General features: G+C 34.3%; 1 protein-coding gene across 2 annotated transcripts in view; it reads right to left on the bottom strand.

The window, feature by feature from the left end:
• Nucleotides 1–18,723, bottom strand: part of Parp8 (poly(ADP-ribose) polymerase family member 8) — a 166,675-nt gene that overhangs the window by 20,564 nt on the left and 127,388 nt on the right. For both annotated transcript variants that reach the window (XM_026385927.2, XM_077795659.1), the window contains 5 exons: nt 15,845–15,970; nt 14,772–15,336; nt 12,965–13,015; nt 12,764–12,859; nt 3,683–3,775 (listed from right to left, as the gene is read on the bottom strand). In XM_026385927.2, coding sequence (XP_026241712.2) covers nt 3,683–3,775; nt 12,764–12,859; nt 12,965–13,015; nt 14,772–15,336; nt 15,845–15,970 — 931 coding nt within the window. The remainder of the gene's footprint in view (nt 1–3,682; nt 3,776–12,763; nt 12,860–12,964; nt 13,016–14,771; nt 15,337–15,844; nt 15,971–18,723) is intronic.

Raw genomic sequence — 18,723 nt, 5'->3', positions numbered from 1 at the left:
TGCTTCAATAGAATTTCTGGTACTTTTAAAAACAATAAAAATAAAATAGGTATTTAAGAACAATGCAGAAGGGAGTGCTGTCTTTCGAGGTCAGGACGGAAAAAAAATGCCACTATCTGGAGAGAAACTGTTCCAGCTAAAGGAAGCCACACAAAACAGAAGTCTGGCATGCTCCAAGAACAGCAAAATGCCTGACATCATCAAGGTTCTTCCTACTCTGTCAATGTCTACTAATGACTTTTGATTTGCTTTATTCCTATATTATCCATGATCCATTTGCATAATTTACTAAGAGGCAGTACTACACAGTAGCTAAGCTGGCTCACCTCCATAGTTCCCCAAACAATATACTATATTTCCAGTAACTGGATATAGAAAACTGATACTAGATAAATGAAGAACATTGACCTGAACAGACACACCTAAACACAGACATAAGAAAGGAAAGCCATTTCTAGAGTTTTAAACAGGTGTTTTGAAAATGCATAATAGGATATGGACAATTTCTAATTCTCATGTTTCTAGGAGGGATGTTGTGACCTAATATCAGTTGTGTTCACTGTTGTTGTCTCATGTACTCACAGAATATACCCATTCATCACAACATTCAGAATTTCCAGTGACCTAAACTAGTTAGCAACCCTGCACAAGTACACAGACATATACACCCACAAAACTCATTCAAAAAACAGATATGTAACATCTAATGTTTCTGACACACTATTCCAAACAAAGAACAGAAAACTGTTGAAGTAGAGTAGGATTTGGAGGCCTGGGATGGTAGTTGCATGGAAACTGCCCAGGCTCCTGCAGTGGTGAGGAGCATCTCCGTGTCTCCTAGAACTCCTAAGAGAGAGCACCATCAACTGCAGGAGTCAACAGATGCAATGAGAATGAGACAGTTTTTTTGTGTGTGATTTTTTTTTCTTTTTAAACTATAGTAGTAAAAAGAATGCTCTCTTTTAATAGAATAACTAATTTATCTTGAATATTAATATGTAGAGAAAATCAATCAATTGATTTGATCAAACACTTAAGTTTTCTAACTACCACTAGATATTTTAAAATCCACTTCTATTTAAAAACCATTATTTTTAGAAATATAATGATGAGGAAAGTGTCACCTATTGTTTTGTTTAACTACCCTAATTTTAGCATGATTTAATTTCCCTTTAATTAATAACTTACTATTTCTAGTTTTTAATTGTTTTATTTGAGGGAACTGTTACATCTTGCAAAATATACAAGTTTTAGTGATTATTTGAGGTCTTCAGGGTTTTTTTTTTGTTGTTGTTGTTGTTTTGTTTCCTACTAAGGATTGAACCCAGAGGTGTTTTACCACTGAGATTTTTTTATTTTTATTTTGAGACAGGGTCTTGCTAAGTTGTCTAGATTAGTTTTGAACTTGAGATCCTCTGGCTCAGCCTCCTAAGTCACTAGGATTACAGTCATGAGCTACCAAATATTTTTAGTAACTATGCGCATAAACACGTATAAATCCATGATATAAATATTTTTTCATACACCCCACTAGTTAAGGGTTTGTCAGTATTAAAATTAAAATATCTTTTAAGGATTCTTGGAGTCTTTTATATGTAAAACAGTATATGGGAGCTATAGGGGAAATATCAAGCTGTATTTATAATATTTATTTTAATTATGAAATCATTTTTTTCATAATGTATAAGATCATTGTTCTACTGTGGTAGTATTTTTCATTTATGTTTGATTATATTAAAAAAATATAATCCTTAGTGTTTCATTAAGTACAGCATCATAGTTTGGCTAAGCTGTGAAAGGGCTAGGTGCTTACGCTATCAATGTTAATTATCTACTCTGAATCACCTAGTACAGGGTCACCTGTGCAGGAAACATCCCATACTTAAGCGAGTATATGCTGCAATAATATTCTTCCCACCCATCCCTGTGAAGTTCATAAATGAAAGATTGGTAATTCCCTTTACAACAGCTTCCTGTCGATTTTTAATGAAGCTGAATTTTTTCTCATGTTTCATTACTAACTATACATCCCTTTTGTGAATTCATGTTCATTTTCTATTCAACTCTTATGGCCCTGTGTTTTTCTTCTCAAAAAAATTTCAGCTTTTATATAATCATGTTTGTGTAAGGAAAGAGCTTTTTCATACTTTTTTTGAGGGTGGGGGGGTAATTGTAGATTGAACCCAGGGGTGCTTAACCACTGAGCCACATCCCCAGCTTTTTTTTTTTTTTTTTTTTTACTTAGAGACGGGGTCTTGTTGAGTTGTTAGGACTTAAGTTGCTGAGGCTGACTTTGAACTCAGGATCTTCCTGTCTCATTCTCTCCCGAGCAGCTGAGATTATGGGCATTATTTGGAGGGTGGGGTAGGAACCGGAGATTGAACTCAGGGGTACTCAACCACTAAGCCACATTCCCATCCCTATTTTGTATTTTAATTAGAGACAGGGTGTAATTGACAGCATGATAGAACCTTGCTCTTGCTGAGACTGGCTTTGAACTCGTGATCCTCCTGCCTCAGCCTCCTGAGCCGCTGGAATTACAGGCATGTGCTACCACACCCAGCTCTGGATACTTCTTTCTTAATGTTCATAATTTCTTCCAGTGAAGCACATAACATGAAAAAGTATGGTATTTCCTTTAGGATTTCCAAAAACAGCATAAATGCACAAGCCTAATACACCGACTCAGGCAGGCATGCTACATTCCTCTAGTATGCATATCATTTTTCCAAACATCCTAAGTTATTTGGAATATGATTTCATAAATAGAATAAGAAAGAGTCAAACAGATTTTCTCCCATAGTGTTGGTCCAGTGTGTTTACTTCACTTACTACATAATTCTTCATAAAAAGAAAATGTGATCCCTCTTTTAACATATATTAAATGTACTTATAATGACTGGATTTGGGGATAATCTAACATTCTTTTCTTTGCCAATAATACTGTATTTTATTTAAATTTTACAGCACTTCATAATAAGATTTAAGAATTGGCCTAACCTCTCTTAATTAACATTTATTAATTCTTAATGTTTTCAATTTCTTCTCATACATGAATTGGTAATTTAGTTACAATCTACATGAAAAAAAAAGACAACTGAAATTTTCAAAGTTGCATGAAGTAATAATACATTTTGGCATCCTTATGACTTATTCTTTTCCTTTCTAGAAACAGCTTGCTTCTTTACTTCCAAGTTGTTCCTTTAATTGTTTTTATATTTTTCTTCCTATCTCTTATATCCTTCTTGAAAACAAATGCTCTCCTTTTATTTTGTATTCTTCCCATTATCTTTTAAGTTCAGTTTTAAAAATAAACAGATTTCCAATTTATGGCAGTATAACTCTACAAATGCGTTTAAAAACTCTACAAAACATGTGCAAACATTTCAGTAACTCAATTTCACCCTGCAAGAATTACAATAATACTTTAAAGAAATTTGGTAATTAGAGTAAATTACAAAAATACTTTAAATTGATTTCTCCCCTTGGCAACTGCAAAATGTCAAAAACACAAGATGAAAAGAGAAAATTTAGTCTTCATCTAAAAAATATCAAGTGCCAGTTTGCCTTCAACAAGAAGCTCTTGAAAATTTCCCACAAAAAGTAAGCAGAATGAAGATAACTATTGGACTACAACAAAATTTTTGAATCAAAAGAAGGAACGATTAGTATCAGTTAGTACCTGAGCTCCAGTTGCTATTTCATCAGCAGCTTCATTCATTACTCCCAGGGTTTGAAAAGCAAATACACACAGTTCTCGTTCACATACAGTAGGCTAAAAAAGAAATGGGAATTGATTACAGTACTTTCCATTTCTCAATTTTAAAATTAGATTAATGACTGTCTACATAATAAGTGGAATGTTAAAAAAAATCCATAATGTTTTGTTTTTTTAAAAAAATACATTCTTAAATTTAGGTAATAATTAGTAGAATCTTTTACTAATAAAGAATTGTAAAGATGATAAGAAATGATCAATTTCAATTAGTTGTAGTCACTTTCACTTCGAACAATTCAGCAATAAATGAAAATATATTAAAAAGCAAAGTCTGTATCTCTTACAAAATTCATATTTGACTCATGAATGCATGTGTGTGTGTATGTTGTTGATAGGTCTGAGACTCAAACCCAGTGCCTCACACTTGCCAGTCAAGTGCACTACCACTGAGCCACAGCCACAGCCCCATGAAATTCATTTAAAAAAAAAAAATACTAAGGTTAAGATGATAAAATAAAAACAAGATTATACACAAAAGCTCTATAAGACAGATATACAATGGAGAACTCCTCTTTTTCCTAAGAAATTTGTTTGCAAGAAATAAGCATGACTCTGCTTACTTGTTACCCAGCTCTTGAAAGATTGGTTTTGTTGCAAAGACTCTGGACTTCAATAACCTCCTGAAGTCAACAGCACTGAAATATGCATTCTGCAATTACTTTGGAAAAGTGCTCATCTTTCAAATCTAATATAGTGTCATCTCTTTGATTTATCTTATCTCCCTGGTTACACTGCATTAGGTAGCTGATGAAGCCTAACGGGATGCAATCCATGGTGCCTCTCCACAGCAGACAAAAGACATTTGTTAGTGCCACTGTTCCTGTGCTCACTGCTTTTAGAGGACGGCTTAGTCTTTTGCTTAGCTAGTGGGCAAGTATGGTGCCACTCTGAACATCTCTGTTGAGAATGAGCCTGTATTTGTGGCTTTACGGATAGAAGGGCTGAACAATCACAAACATTTCTGGTTGACTCTCCCCTAAAGAGAATGTCAGAGGAAAATGGAATTGATATATTTCCCTTGTCAGCCTTAAAAGTGCAGTCTGGTTCCATTTCAGAAATATCGGGACTGTGGGAGGAAATTAATTTGAAAAAGGTCTCCAGACACAAGCTCTACACATTGCCATATACATATATATGGATATACATACAGCAGGCTTTTCCATTCCACTTCTTTCTGCTCAACTTCAATGTGTAACTTAATCTCCTATTTTGCCAGTGTATGTACAGCTATGTGCGTATATTACAACCTCAATTTCTCCCAAGGACATTAGGCTATTTCTTTTGTTCACTTCATGAGGCAAAGCACATAATCTGATCGAAAGTAACAGCACTGATCATTCCTGATTATTTACTTTACCTCAAATGTATATTGATGTCTGAATATAACAAAAATATATACAAGCAAAAGTTCCAGGGAAATAAGAACCTTGAATATCATAAAGAGCTCCAGAAATTTATTCATGTACCAACTACCCAAAATTCACTGAGGGGGAAATGGTGACAAGAAAGGTTCTTCATTTTGAATAACACTTCTGTCAAAAAATCCATCTCTGTTTTTATGACTAAAATTCTTCAGTCCTCAAAATGAATATCAAGGTAATGCTTATTTAGTGACATAAATAATGATTAGTTTCTTTTGAACATTGGACAATCAACTATACTTTGTGATCATCAAAATATATGTCTAAATATATATGTGTGTATGACAATACATGTGTATATAAATATGTACACACATACATTCCAGGGAATATAACAATAGAAACTTCAGTACCAAATTATTTCTTTTACTGATATATAATACATCACTACAGTAGATTTATAGTTAATTTTTAAAAAGTTAACACAAGGGCGGAGGCTGTAGCTCAGAGGCATAGCACTTGCCTAGCATGTGTAAGGCAGTGGGTTTGATCCTTAGCACCACATAAAAATAAACAAAGGCATTCTGTCCATCTACAACTACAAAAAAAAAAAAAATTAAAAAAGAAGGCTGTGACAGTTACTCTTAAAAAAATAAAGTTAATACAAAAAAATTTCAAGGACATGGGGAAATTTTAATAGACACAGTTGATTTTACATATCTCTGTCATAACACATTATTGCCAATCCTGGGTATTCAAAAGTATTCAGACTTGGTCTCTTATGATTTTTAGCAATTTCACTAAGACATCCCTATTCTTTACTTTTCAGGGCTTCCTATAATGCTTTCATCTATTTAATCCCCTCAGAGACCTGTTTATGTTCTAACCTCTATAGCTCCAAATCACATAAACTTGCCAATCGGTCCATTATTTGAAGTAATGAAGCTGCAATCTTATAATAAAATGATGACATTATCACATTATGGACATTCCTATTCTTTTTTGTATGTCTTTGTTTGAAAGTAGCACTCCTTCCCAGACCCAAATGTGTAAAGCTCGTTTTTTGTAATATCCTGTTACTATAAATTGGAAAGAGGTGATCAGGCAAAAATTAGGCATACTAGAAAACCTGCTGAAGGTAGAAGTATACATCACATTCTTATGAAAATAAATTTCTTTCCATCTTTTTAATATAGCCAACTACAGAGATAATAAAGTTGTCATTAATTTATTAACACACTAACACCACGATAAGTAAACATGTCTTGAAATTTTAATTAGCAGTTCTATATGTTTTACTTACTTGGATTAGAAAGTTCAAGAAATATTCAAGTTCAAGAAATTACTTTATTTTTCAAAGGAATATTCCCATATTTATTTACTTTTTTATAGTAGCAATACTTTCTTGTTTATTCACATTTGAGAGTTCAAAATGTCAACACAAGATGGCACACGAAAAGAAAATTCTCAAACAACACTAGGTATCAAGATTAGATGTCTGCTCCCAGAAAATCCTGTTCGAGGATGAAAAACTGAATCATTTTTCCTTAGTGGAACTTACACTGTGGACAGGCCTTCTCTGCCTTGAAACGATTACCGTCTGACCACCACACCAACCTTATACCTCCACTGAAATTATTTACACAGAAAGCACTAGTCTTAATTCAAAACAGCACCATCACTAAATAACTATTACCAGGTAAGTGTAATGATGAGTTTTATTACAATACTTTCATACAAATTTATTTATGCCTACATGTAACCAAGTGTGTGTTATTATTTACTAATTCATTTTTTAGTTTACCATATATCTACTAGTTTGAATTTGTAAAGTATAATTTGCTATTAATGTATTATTCTATTGTCTTGAAACAATTAATCCATATAATTTAGACAACAAAACCATGGCAAATCCCTCCACTGTCAACATAAACATAATATATTTACTACACAATATTCATTATGTACCATTTAGAAGCACAGGTAATTTTATATATGTCCCTAAAATATAATTTATTTTAACAGGTTTCAGTTAGCCATGTTTAAAAATCATGTTTTTGAACTACAAGTTTCTGGGCATGATTATTTAGCTTCTGTTTCAGAATCTGAAATTATAAGTTCCACAAATTGGAGGGGAGAGAGGGTGTTAGTAGGATGCACTTTTTCATTTGAATCAGAGCAATTTAAATGCAATAAAAAAACGTTTCAAAAAGTTTCTTGACCCTTAATGAATATTTTAGAATCTAACTGTACTTTTAGAAAAGTTGTATTGTCAAAGAATTTAAATTATCCTTTACTGAAGAGAAATGATGCAACTCTAGAGAATTTAGCAATGTATTTATGAATAGAGATAAATATAGTATCAGGAATGGTTTTCAAACATTTCTGCTATCGTCTTTTTGTTCAAACAGTATTTTGTGTAAGTTCAATATATAAAACACATAGAAGTGGAACCTTGTCCACTTGAAGCACATGTGTTTATCTGTTTTTCTAACTGTAAAGTGAGAAGAAAAATAACATCTAGCTGCCTGAGTTGATAAGAGGACCAAGTGAGATAAGGTATGTATAAAATCTCCTTGAGGCATAAAGAGCTGTTTAAGTGTTAATATAAGAAACTAGACAAGCCATCTCTGCAGCAGCTTTAACTCAATGTGTACACAAAGATAAGCATTTCATAAAAGAATTACATTTTGTAATTCTTTGAATTACATTTTGCAGCATTTTTATTTTTGTATCCAGTTTTTCAAAACTCAATTTACTGCTACAATCTTTCTTACAAAAAAATCAATTTAAATATAAATTCCTGATTTAAAACTGGTGTTTATATAAAAGTTTAAGAACCACAAACCCATAAGCCTTGAACTCTCTGTATTTTTAGTACACTAGTCAACACTTGGAATTTTTTTTTTTTTTTTAAAGTCAAGAAACACATTCAATGTGGGGAAAGGTTTACTGTCCCCTGAGAGAGAGAGAGAAACACCACAGGGACCAAGGCAGATCCTCAGGAAGGCAAAGAGGCCTAACAGAGTCCCTATTTGTTTCATACAAAAAAGATATTGTTTGAGCATTAAAATCAATGTCTACTCAAAATTCAGTTAGGTATGTTTAAAAATCATGTTTTTGAACTAAAAGTTTATGGGTATGATTATTGAGCTTCTGTTTCAGAATCTGAAATTATAAGTTCCATAAATTGGAGGGGAGAGAAGGTGTTAGGAGGATGCACTTTTTCATTCACCGTTCAAAAGTGAGACCTAAATACAAGAAGATCTACCTACTTCATACTTAGAAGATAAAATGGGAATACTCTGGTTTATCCCCTGCTCAGTTTCTCACAGGTTTTCATGGGCATGCCTCAAACTGTGACCAAATGATCACTGAGTGTTATTAACTTCATTTAGAAAATAAAAGCCTTAGTTATTAAGAGCAGTCTAAAAGCCACAGCAAGGAAGATACACAAAAATATAGACTGTCAGGTTTCTCAAGTGACTTTGTTTCAGCAGGATTTCCATTCCTCAAGTAAGTGACAGACACACTCAAACATATTGAGAATCACTGGACTAGAATCTCATGCATACCCTGACATTACCCACAGAGCCCCTTGACAATAACTGAAAGAGGTTTTTGGTGTGCTTCAACAATTAGCTGACCACTAAATGAACAAAACTTGAAGGGCCAAACAAGACCATAAATAATTTGGAAAAAAAAATTACACAAGAAATTACAACAAAATAAATCCTTAGGACAGCAGAGATCTGATTGGAAAGTAGCTCTATTATCATATTCAAAATGTCGTGTTTTTGATAAAAAAAATAATGACAAATGCAAAGAAATAAGAAAGTAACATATAGGAAAAAGGTAATCAAGAGAAAGGGTAGGGCTGGGGTCACACCTCAGTGGTAGAGTGCTTGCTTCGCATGTGTGATGCACTAGATTTGATTCTCACCAATACATATAAATAAGTAAAGGTCCACTGACAACTAAAATAAATATTTAAAAGAAGAAAAAAAGGGTAACAGAGAAAGCATAGATATTTAGCTTACTATGCTAACACTTTATATTAGCTATTTATGAAAGGATCAAAGAGCTAAAGGAAACAAACAAACAAAAAAAGAATTTATTAATTAATTTAGAAAAAAAAAAGGAAAGACAATATCCCCGCAGTGTAGCAACACACAGAATTCACCAAAACACAACCACAAAGAAATTCTTGAGCCAGAGAGCACAGTAAATAAAATGAAAAGAAAGAAAAAAAAATTAAGGAAAGACTTAAAAGCCAACCTAAGTAGGCAGAAAGAAGGATCATGTACTTGAAGGTAGGTCAGGTATTAGAAACTAACAGCAATAAAAAATCATTAAGAAAAGTAAATAAACCCTAATGGACACTACCACATACAAAATTACAGATTTGGGAGTCCCAGAAGGCAAGAGGAGAGAAAAGATGCAGAAAAAATATCTGAAGATACATGGTGTTATTTAAAACAAAACAAAAAAAACCCCTCAAATTAATGAAAAATGCCAAGAAATCCAAGGAACTCAAAATATGGTGAAATATGCTAAACACCAAAGACAAACAACAGATCCTAAAAGCAATGAGAGAAGTAACTCAATACACATAAGGGATCCTCAATTTAACAAAATCATTTCTCACTAGAGATGGTGATCACCAGATGGCAGTAGGATGACAAATTCAAAGTGCTATAGAGAAGAGCACTTCAAATCTGCTCACAGTGCAGAGGACCTAGCAACCAAGAATCTAATGTCCAGCACAATTATCATTCAAACAATTAAGGAGAAATTAAAATATCCTCAGATCAAAATGGAGAGTGCATCATTGGAAGAGACTTCCCACGGGAAACAAACGGAGTTCTTTATGTATTTTCTTATTTTCTCTCTCTCTCTCTCTCTCTCTCTCTCTCTCTCTCTCTCTCTCTCTCTCTCTCTCTCTCTCTCTCTCCCCCCCTGGCAACGAGGTGACTAGTTTTGCTCCACCACATGCTATTGGCATGATGGGTTGCCCCAACCTAGGGCCAAATCCTTGGGGCCAGCTGAGACATCCAAAGCTCAGCCAAAATAATCCTGTTCTTTTTATAGTTTGATTATTTCAGATATTTTCTTATAGTGATGGATAGAAAGCTAACTAACACAGAAATGACAAATCTTCATCATCAAGAATCAAGCAAAGAATACCACAAACACTCCACTGATATCAAGAAGATAATAAGAGGGCTGGGGTTGTAGCTCAATGGTAGAGGCTTGCCTAACATGTGTGAAGCACTGGGTTCAATCCTCAGTACCACATAAAAAAATAATAATAATAAATTAATTAAAGGTATTGTGTCCACCTACAACTAAAAATATTTTTTTTTAAAGAAGAAGACAAATACTAGGGGAAGGGGAATAGGAAGGGCAGCAGAATAAAATAGACATTAGTATTGCTATATGTAAAAAACAGACAAATACTAAAAACAACTCTACTCATATAAATATGCTACCATATATTTAAAAGAATTAATACACATCTGACATATCTCAACCATAAAAGAGACAAAAATATTACCAAAAAAAGTAAATAATGTAACTACAAAGGACCCCAAAGAGTCAAAACAATCCTATTAGAGGAGATCAAAAAGAATTCATACTTCTGGATTTCAATATTACTACAAAGCTACATTAATCAAGATAGAGTAGTACAGTCTTAGATATAAAAACCAGTGAAAACATAATCGAGAGTCCAGAAGTAAACCAGTACATCTAAGTTCAAACATTTTCAACAAGGGTGCCAAGATCATTCAGTACAGAAGCAGTCTCTTCAACAAATAGGAAAAGGAACTTTTGGTTATCTATCTGCAAGAATGAATCTGAACCCCAGCCTCACTCCACATACTGAAAATTAACTCAAAAAGGATCAGTGACTTATACATAAAAACCTTAGAATAAAATATTAACTGTAAATCCTGTGACTTTGAGCTGTGCAATGGTTCCTTAGACATACTATTAGAAACCCATATAACTAAAGAAAAACTGTGATACATTAGACACTCTCAAAATATAAAAATCTGTGTCAAAAGACACTACCACGAAAATGAAAGGATAGCCCATGGAGCATGAGAAAATATTTTTAAATCATATACATGATAAAGATCTAACAACAAAAATTTAGAATTCAGAATATATAAAGAACATAGCACTCACCAATAAAAATAAAAATAATCCAATTTAAAAATGGGAAAAATAATTTGAATACACATTTCTCTATAAAGTCATACAAATGGTCACTAAGCACAAGAAAAAATCATTAGTTCTTAGAGAAGTGCTTGTCAAAACTACAATGAACTACTGCTTTACACCACTAAGATGACTATGATTTTTTAAAAAGAGAATAACCAGAAGTGGAGAAACTGAAATGTCGTACATTGCTAGTGGGACTATAAAATGATACAGCTTATCCATTCCACAAAAAGTTAAACAAGCCCAGGGTGGTAGTGCATATCTGTAATTCCAGCTACTAGGCGCACTGAGGAAGGAGGATCACAGGATCAAGACCAGCCTGGGCAAGTTAGGAAGACCCTGTCTCAAAATAAAAATGGCTGGGGATACAGCCTACCGCTAGAGTGCTTGCCTACCATGTGCAAACCTAAGTTTGAGCTAAAGTACCCCACCACACACACACATTAATTACAATTTAACATGTCTCAGCAATTCCATCAACTGATGAATGAATAATCAAATATGGTATATCCATAATGGAATATTCTGCCATAAAAAGGAGTGAAGTGTACTGAGGCATGCTACAAGAATGAAAAGTGAAATCCTGATACTAAGTGAAAGAAGCCCAAGATGAAAGGTCACATATTGTATGACTACATTTACACCAAATATCGAGAAGTAACAAAAAGTAGATTAGTAGTTGCCATTGAATGAGGGGAGAGAATGACAGCTAATAGTTATGGTAAAGAAATGTCCAGGAATTGGTATTGATTGTTGCACAACATCATGAATACATTTAAAACCACTTAATTGTATACTTCAGTAATTTAAATGTCATATAAAGTTTATCAGAAAAAACTGTTAGAAAAATTTTTAAACTGAACAATTCTCCCCCAAAATGCACATATGTACAGTAATCATTACTACCGTGTTCCCATCAAATGTCCCAAATGTGTCAAGTTGGCAATTTTTGGAAATCTTTCTTTTGATTCTCCTACTGCTACTGTGTACCTCTGCGAACCAACATAGGGCATACAGTCTTCTCCTTAAAGTAAGCATCTTAAATTGTAGAATTTTTAATAATTACTGTCTAAGTATCCTTGTTATTTGACCTTATAAACAGTATTTATTAAGTTTACAATATCTAACACTTAACATCAAGATAGATATAAGTACAAATGGATAGACAGATAAAAGACACATAAGAAACATTTTCCCAATACCAGACTACTTGCTCTTTCACAGACTCCCTTCAGAAATAATACTAATCATTTTTGTAAATTATACCATTCAGTATGTTAACTAATTTGCTCAAGAGAATATTTAACATAAGGTACATTACTAATTTATTTTTACATTTCAACATTTTTCATTTATATTCTAAGCCAATACTGATACTCTACCAGCAAGAACTTACCCTAAGCATGGGGCCATTTTGAAACACATGTGGCTCATCACAAACCACACAGTACTCATTCAATACGGGGATCCGTTGTTCAGCAAACTCAATTGTCTGAATAAAACAACAGAAAGAAATAATTCAGCGGTGTTCATAAATGTTTTGAAAGCTCAGTAAGGACTAAAATATTTCCACAACAGATAGAGTCTTGACTCATACCTGCACTAGGAAGCCACGGTCTCGTATTGGAATGCATTTTGCACCATTTGGCTATAAAAAACAAAGTAAAAGAACCAAGTAATTTTTTAATTGGGAAAATGCATGAATTATAGCCTTTTACCTTTTAGCTTTCTTTTAATACAGAAGTGATCTTTAGAAGATCACATGAAATACTGTCATTGATTATGCAATCAAGATTTTATAAATTCTTTGTTCTATTATAATATCCTTTCTGCCATTACTACTGCAATCTTTACCTAAACTAAATAGTAGCATTAATTTTGATCTTCTACTAAAAATGACTGGGATGTTTGCATGATCAAAAATCCATTGCTGAGCCAGGATTGTGGCTCAGTGGTAGAGCACTTGCCTAGCATACGTGAGGCACTGGTTTGATCCTTGGCACCACATTAAAACAAACAAACAAACAAAATAAAGGTATTAGGGCCATCTACAACTAAAAAAAAAATATTAAAAAAAAAAAAACATTGCCTCAGGGGCTGGGGATATACCTCAGTTGGTAGAGTGCTTGCCTTGCATGTACAAGGCCATGGGTTTAATCCCCAGCACCACACACACACACCAAAAAAAAACTGTCTCTATTACTTTTCAGCAAAAGCTCATAGCTCCTAATTAGGACATTTCAATCTTATTTTATAATCAGATACAATTATTCCTCTAAGGAAATATTAAACAGCTATTGAATGGTGGCACATCACTAAACTATATACACAGCCATATAGAAGAACATTTATACATTTCTTTCACAGAATATCTGAAATTATCTTTCTTGCAAAAACTGCCATGGGAAATATTTAGCTATGTAATTATTCAACATCACTTTCTCCAGGTTGTCAACACTTATCTTTGAATATAAATGGGCTTTTAGGATGTTCACAGAAAATTATCAACATACACAAATTTATAACTTTACAGCATAATTTATAGTTTGATTTTAGAACTAAGTCTACAGAAGAGTAACTTTCTGAAAATAGTATCTTATTTTTATCAACTTCCTTTATGGCTAGATGTATTCATATTATTGGTCATAGCTAAACATGCATCTCCCAACATATGTGTGAACATTATCTAGAAAAAGCAAACAAAAGTTTTTAACCGACTGTTTTGAGAATGTAAATAATATAGTCTAATTTTTTATCTGAAATGGGCTTTAATGGTCATAATTTATGAGGTAAATTTTGTTTAAAGCACCACCTAAAGAAATTAAGTTATTACTGTAGTCATCTCCTGGCTCCAGGACCACCAGAAGAGTTTTAGTATAATGTGAACATTAAGATCATCTTCAAGAGAGGCTCTGGGATATATACTTGTCCATGTTGCTTCTCACTATCAGTGGCATCCTTCATGTGCAAAAGTTCCCATCTTAACTGAAAGAAGATTATTCTTAATCTAGTTATAAGACAAATATGGTGTTCCACGTGGAAAAAGGCAGAGATCAAACAACATACTTAATAAAACACTCAAATTATAGGCTTTCTTAAAAGGAAAGGTTTCAGAAATTCAACTGACTTCCTTCCACTTTCAGTAGCATTCATTAGTATGGCATGAATTTGAAATGGACCTCCAATCAATAACTACACTTTCTTTTTCAGAATTAAAACTAACTTTTCAGGTACCAGCTGTAAATGTCTGGTGCAAGAACAACATCCAAATAGAAAAGAAAATAACAAATTTTTAAAATAAAATCCACCATTCTCAGTTCTTCCCTCCACCAGATGTTATGAAGGAAAAATTCCACTGCCCCTTACATAACAGTTAAGAACTAAAGATGAAAATATTTACGCACAGCAGGCTGGGAAGATGAAGATGAAGATGGTGTTAAGATACCAATAAGCCCTGAGGTAAGAGAGAGCCTCCTGCCCTCTGCATTAGGTTCCTTGAAAAGCTCAGTTTTGGATGACTTGGGGACACCGGAGTAAGACTTGCTGAGCAATTTGTGGTTTTTCAGTCCATATAGCTCTTCCATTCGGAGATTGCTGGAGTAAGACCTACTTAACAGTTTGTGGGGCTTCAAGTTGGTGTTGTGCTCACATCGTGGGTCTCCAGAACAAGAACGAGTCAATAATTTATGGGACTTTAGAGTGAGGCAGTCCTCTTGCTTCACAGCTGCAGTGCAGGCATGGTTCAAGAGTTTGTGCGATTTAATCGTTGTCATTGCCTGCTCAGCCCTGGGGTCGCTGGACAGGGAGCGACCAAAGGTCCTGTGGGACTTTGCAGCACACACGTCCTCAGCCTTGACTGTGCTGGAACAAGTCCTCCGCAGTAGCTTGTGTGTTTTGGAGATTCCATCTTGCTCAGATTTCAGTTTGGATTTGCTTTTGCCACAACCAGGGGGAGGATAACTTGGCGACCTTTGAAATGAAACAACAATTAATACAGGGAAACTCATGGGTTCAAGGGACCATGGAGAGAAAAATCTTGCCATGCTCAAACTGCACCCCACTGTTGTGCATAGTTACGACCTCATTTAAGTATAGCCTACCCATTTAAAAATCACATAAAGATACCTGTGGGTGATCACAGGAAATAAATAACATTTTTCTTGAAAAGCTAAAGAAGACCCTACAATTTTTCTCCTTCCTACCTACTCCAAAGTCCAATAGGGAAGATTTGGATAAGGAGTTATGTGATTAGGAAACAAAAAATTAACATGAAATAATCAACATGAAATAAAACTCTAAACACATATGTGAATATCTAAGCATTCTATGAATCAGGTGTAACGTAGACATTTCTTTGAACTCATAAAGAAAATAAACAGATGCTAAGATCATAAAAAGAATGTTTTAAACTGAATAACAACTGACTATCACAAGCTCATTATCTAACAAGGCAACAACAAAGATGCCTATTACCAACCTGCGCAAGGTAGAAAATAAATGCAGAGGAGACTTCACTTTCTTCTCTGATAGCTTTTTATTGTGTAGGCAATTGGACTTTTCTTTGCTCTGTTTCCACTGCTGTGTAACAAATGTCTGCATGATTCTGTCAATTAAAAGATAATTCTGTTATCACAATTCTGAGATACTTTAAATTCATATTCTATAGTTATTGAGAAGATGATGATCAAAGGAAAAGCATTCAGTAATCAACAGGTGCTAATTAGAATCATATAAGACTTCTCATATATATGAAAGAATTATATAGGGCTGGGGATGTGGCACAAGCGGTAGCACGCTCGCCTGGCATGCGTGCGGCCCGGGTTCGATCCTCAGCACCACATACCAACAAAGATGTTGTGTCCAACGAGAACTAAAAAAGAAATAAATATTGAAAATTCTCTCTCTCTCTCTCTCTCTCCTCTCTCACTCTCTCTTTAAAAAAAAAAAAAAAAAGAATTATATAGCAAATTACCAGGATGATACTGTGACTATACCATAATAATTGACAATAATTACTCATTATTAAAACAATTAAATTATATTATTGCTATGATTTAACAATCCAAATGACTGATTGGCTGATGGAGAATTAAAAAAAATGGGAACAGTCTTCAGGATCAACAACTTTAGCTTAAGTGGAAAAAAAAATCTGATTAAGTAAAGCCAATTTCTTTTACTTAATTTCCTTCTTTAATTTTCTTCAAGGAAATGAAAACACACATGGAATTATTCTGGGTTCTCAAGTAGTATAAGTGGTGAGAAAAAGAGTGAAACTGCAAGGAATGATAACTTAAGGACAAATTCGCAGAAAATTTGCCTTTAGAGTTCAAGAAAAAGGGGAAATCTCATTCTAGACTTCAAGTTTTTTCCACCCAAAATTTCAGCAGGACTTAAGTGTAATAGCATCATTAGGATCATTTCTCCCTGTAAAGAACAAAAACTCTCCAACGACAATAGCCTTTGTACCAAGCAGATGTAGATTCTTTTCCTCCTATAAAATAATCCCTGTCCTTATGCACCATTCTGTAAGAATGCCAGGAAGTGCTTCCTAACAAAACTAAACAGGATAAAATGGCTAAAATTTTCTTATTTTCATGTTACTTTAGCATGATGATGGGCGACTCTAAGACCTAAAATCAGAATTCTTTTTTTTTTTAATTTGATGCACGTCGGGAATTCAAATTCCTAGTTTTTCTGGGATGCAACAGAAATGAACTGTTTGTTAGAAGTCACTTAACGACAGTGGTAACAAGAAGTATATCTACAAACCCGTTTGGCATAATGACCACCTTCTCACATAGAGAACCACTAAAAGATCTAAGTATCCACAACTGAGTCTGGGTTTACTAATGTGCTGGCACAAGAATTTCTACAGTCGCCACGTGCTGATGATAAAAGAGAAAAACCATTTCAAGGTAAAGCATACATTTGAATCAGGTGACAAGCAATGTTATTGAAGCCAGAATTAGACAGGCAGTCAGTGTAGATACGTAAATTGAGTCAGGACGGATCTAGGAGGACAATTTTGAGTGAGTCTGGGAAGTTGGAGACTGTCCCCTGAGAGATTTTATCAAGAACCTGCCCCTGCTCCAACCTGTTGACAAGGTAACCTGTCCCAAGAACTTCCCTTCCCTACAGGGAACCATAAGGTTGTTAATGTGTCCTTGTCTACTCCATCCTGCCCTTCCCCCTTCAGCCCACCTGTTTCCCACCTTTTGACCATCCCACCATGCAGTTCCTGGTCCTAGTCACATACACAGGAAGAAGAAAGATAAGGGGGGAAAGCAGGAGAACAAAGGAAGCCTAGGACATATAAAAAGGGCAGAACACCTCGCTTCTGGGGATACCATGTTACCAGCTGTGCCCCCTTCTCCCTCATGGGAGAAGTCTGTGTTACCCCTTTTTAAATAAACCCTGATTCATATGCTTGCCTCAACGTGCTTCTCCAATGTTCAGACTTCAACATGTGAGGAAGCAGGACTCGTCACCGGTAAACAGCAGTAACATTATGACCAGCTTTGGGAACATAGGTCCCAGGAAAAAAGTAAGTACACTTGGGCAACATCATGCTGAAGTCAAAAATCCTGTGTTTAAGAGCAGTCAGTACTATCCTCATGAGAGATGAATTTCAACAAAGCAATATCCATCATATTGAATTAACAGCATGAATTTAAATGTTGAGTGTGTGGCTTTGATTGGCATTTAAGTTGAAAACCCAGTTAAGAAAACTTAAACTTGGGTCAGACTAAACATGATTTATAATATCAAATTTCAACCTAAAATCAATCTTTAAAAAATAAAGCAAATTTATCAAATAATTATAAGAATGGGAACATTAATAAAACCTAGTACCTATTCTACCTGGTTGTTAAAAGTAGTATTATGGGGGCTGGGGATGTGGCTCAAGCGATAATGCGCTTGCCTGGGATGCATGGGGCGCTGGGTTCGCTCCTCAGCACCACATAAAAATAAAATAAAGATGTTGTGTTCACTGAAAAATAAATATTAAAAAATTCTCTCTCTCTTCTCTCTCTCTTTAAAAAAAAAAAAAGTTGTATTATATCCACAACTTCTTTTTCTGAGCCCATCTGATGTACTCAGAAGTCATGAAGGGGAGAAAGTCATTTGTTCCTGGACCTTTGGGCTTTTATAATTCTTATTTTTGGTCACCTCCATTTTACTTTTAACAAAAAGTAAAATTCTTTTGTATTAGAAAAGCACATTAGAGAAAAGCACGTAAAATAGAAGAGCATAAAAACAAGGGAGGGAATTTGATGAGGAGAAAAATCACTGAAAGAGAAAAAAAAAAACTGTGCCAAAGTGTGTGGCACCTCCCCAGGTGGGGCAGGTTCCATG

Source organism: Urocitellus parryii, chromosome 1 (genome assembly GCF_045843805.1).
Source record: "Urocitellus parryii isolate mUroPar1 chromosome 1, mUroPar1.hap1, whole genome shotgun sequence".
Lineage (NCBI taxonomy): Eukaryota > Metazoa > Chordata > Mammalia > Rodentia > Sciuridae > Urocitellus > Urocitellus parryii.
This window is presented reverse-complemented; position numbering and strand designations above follow the sequence as displayed.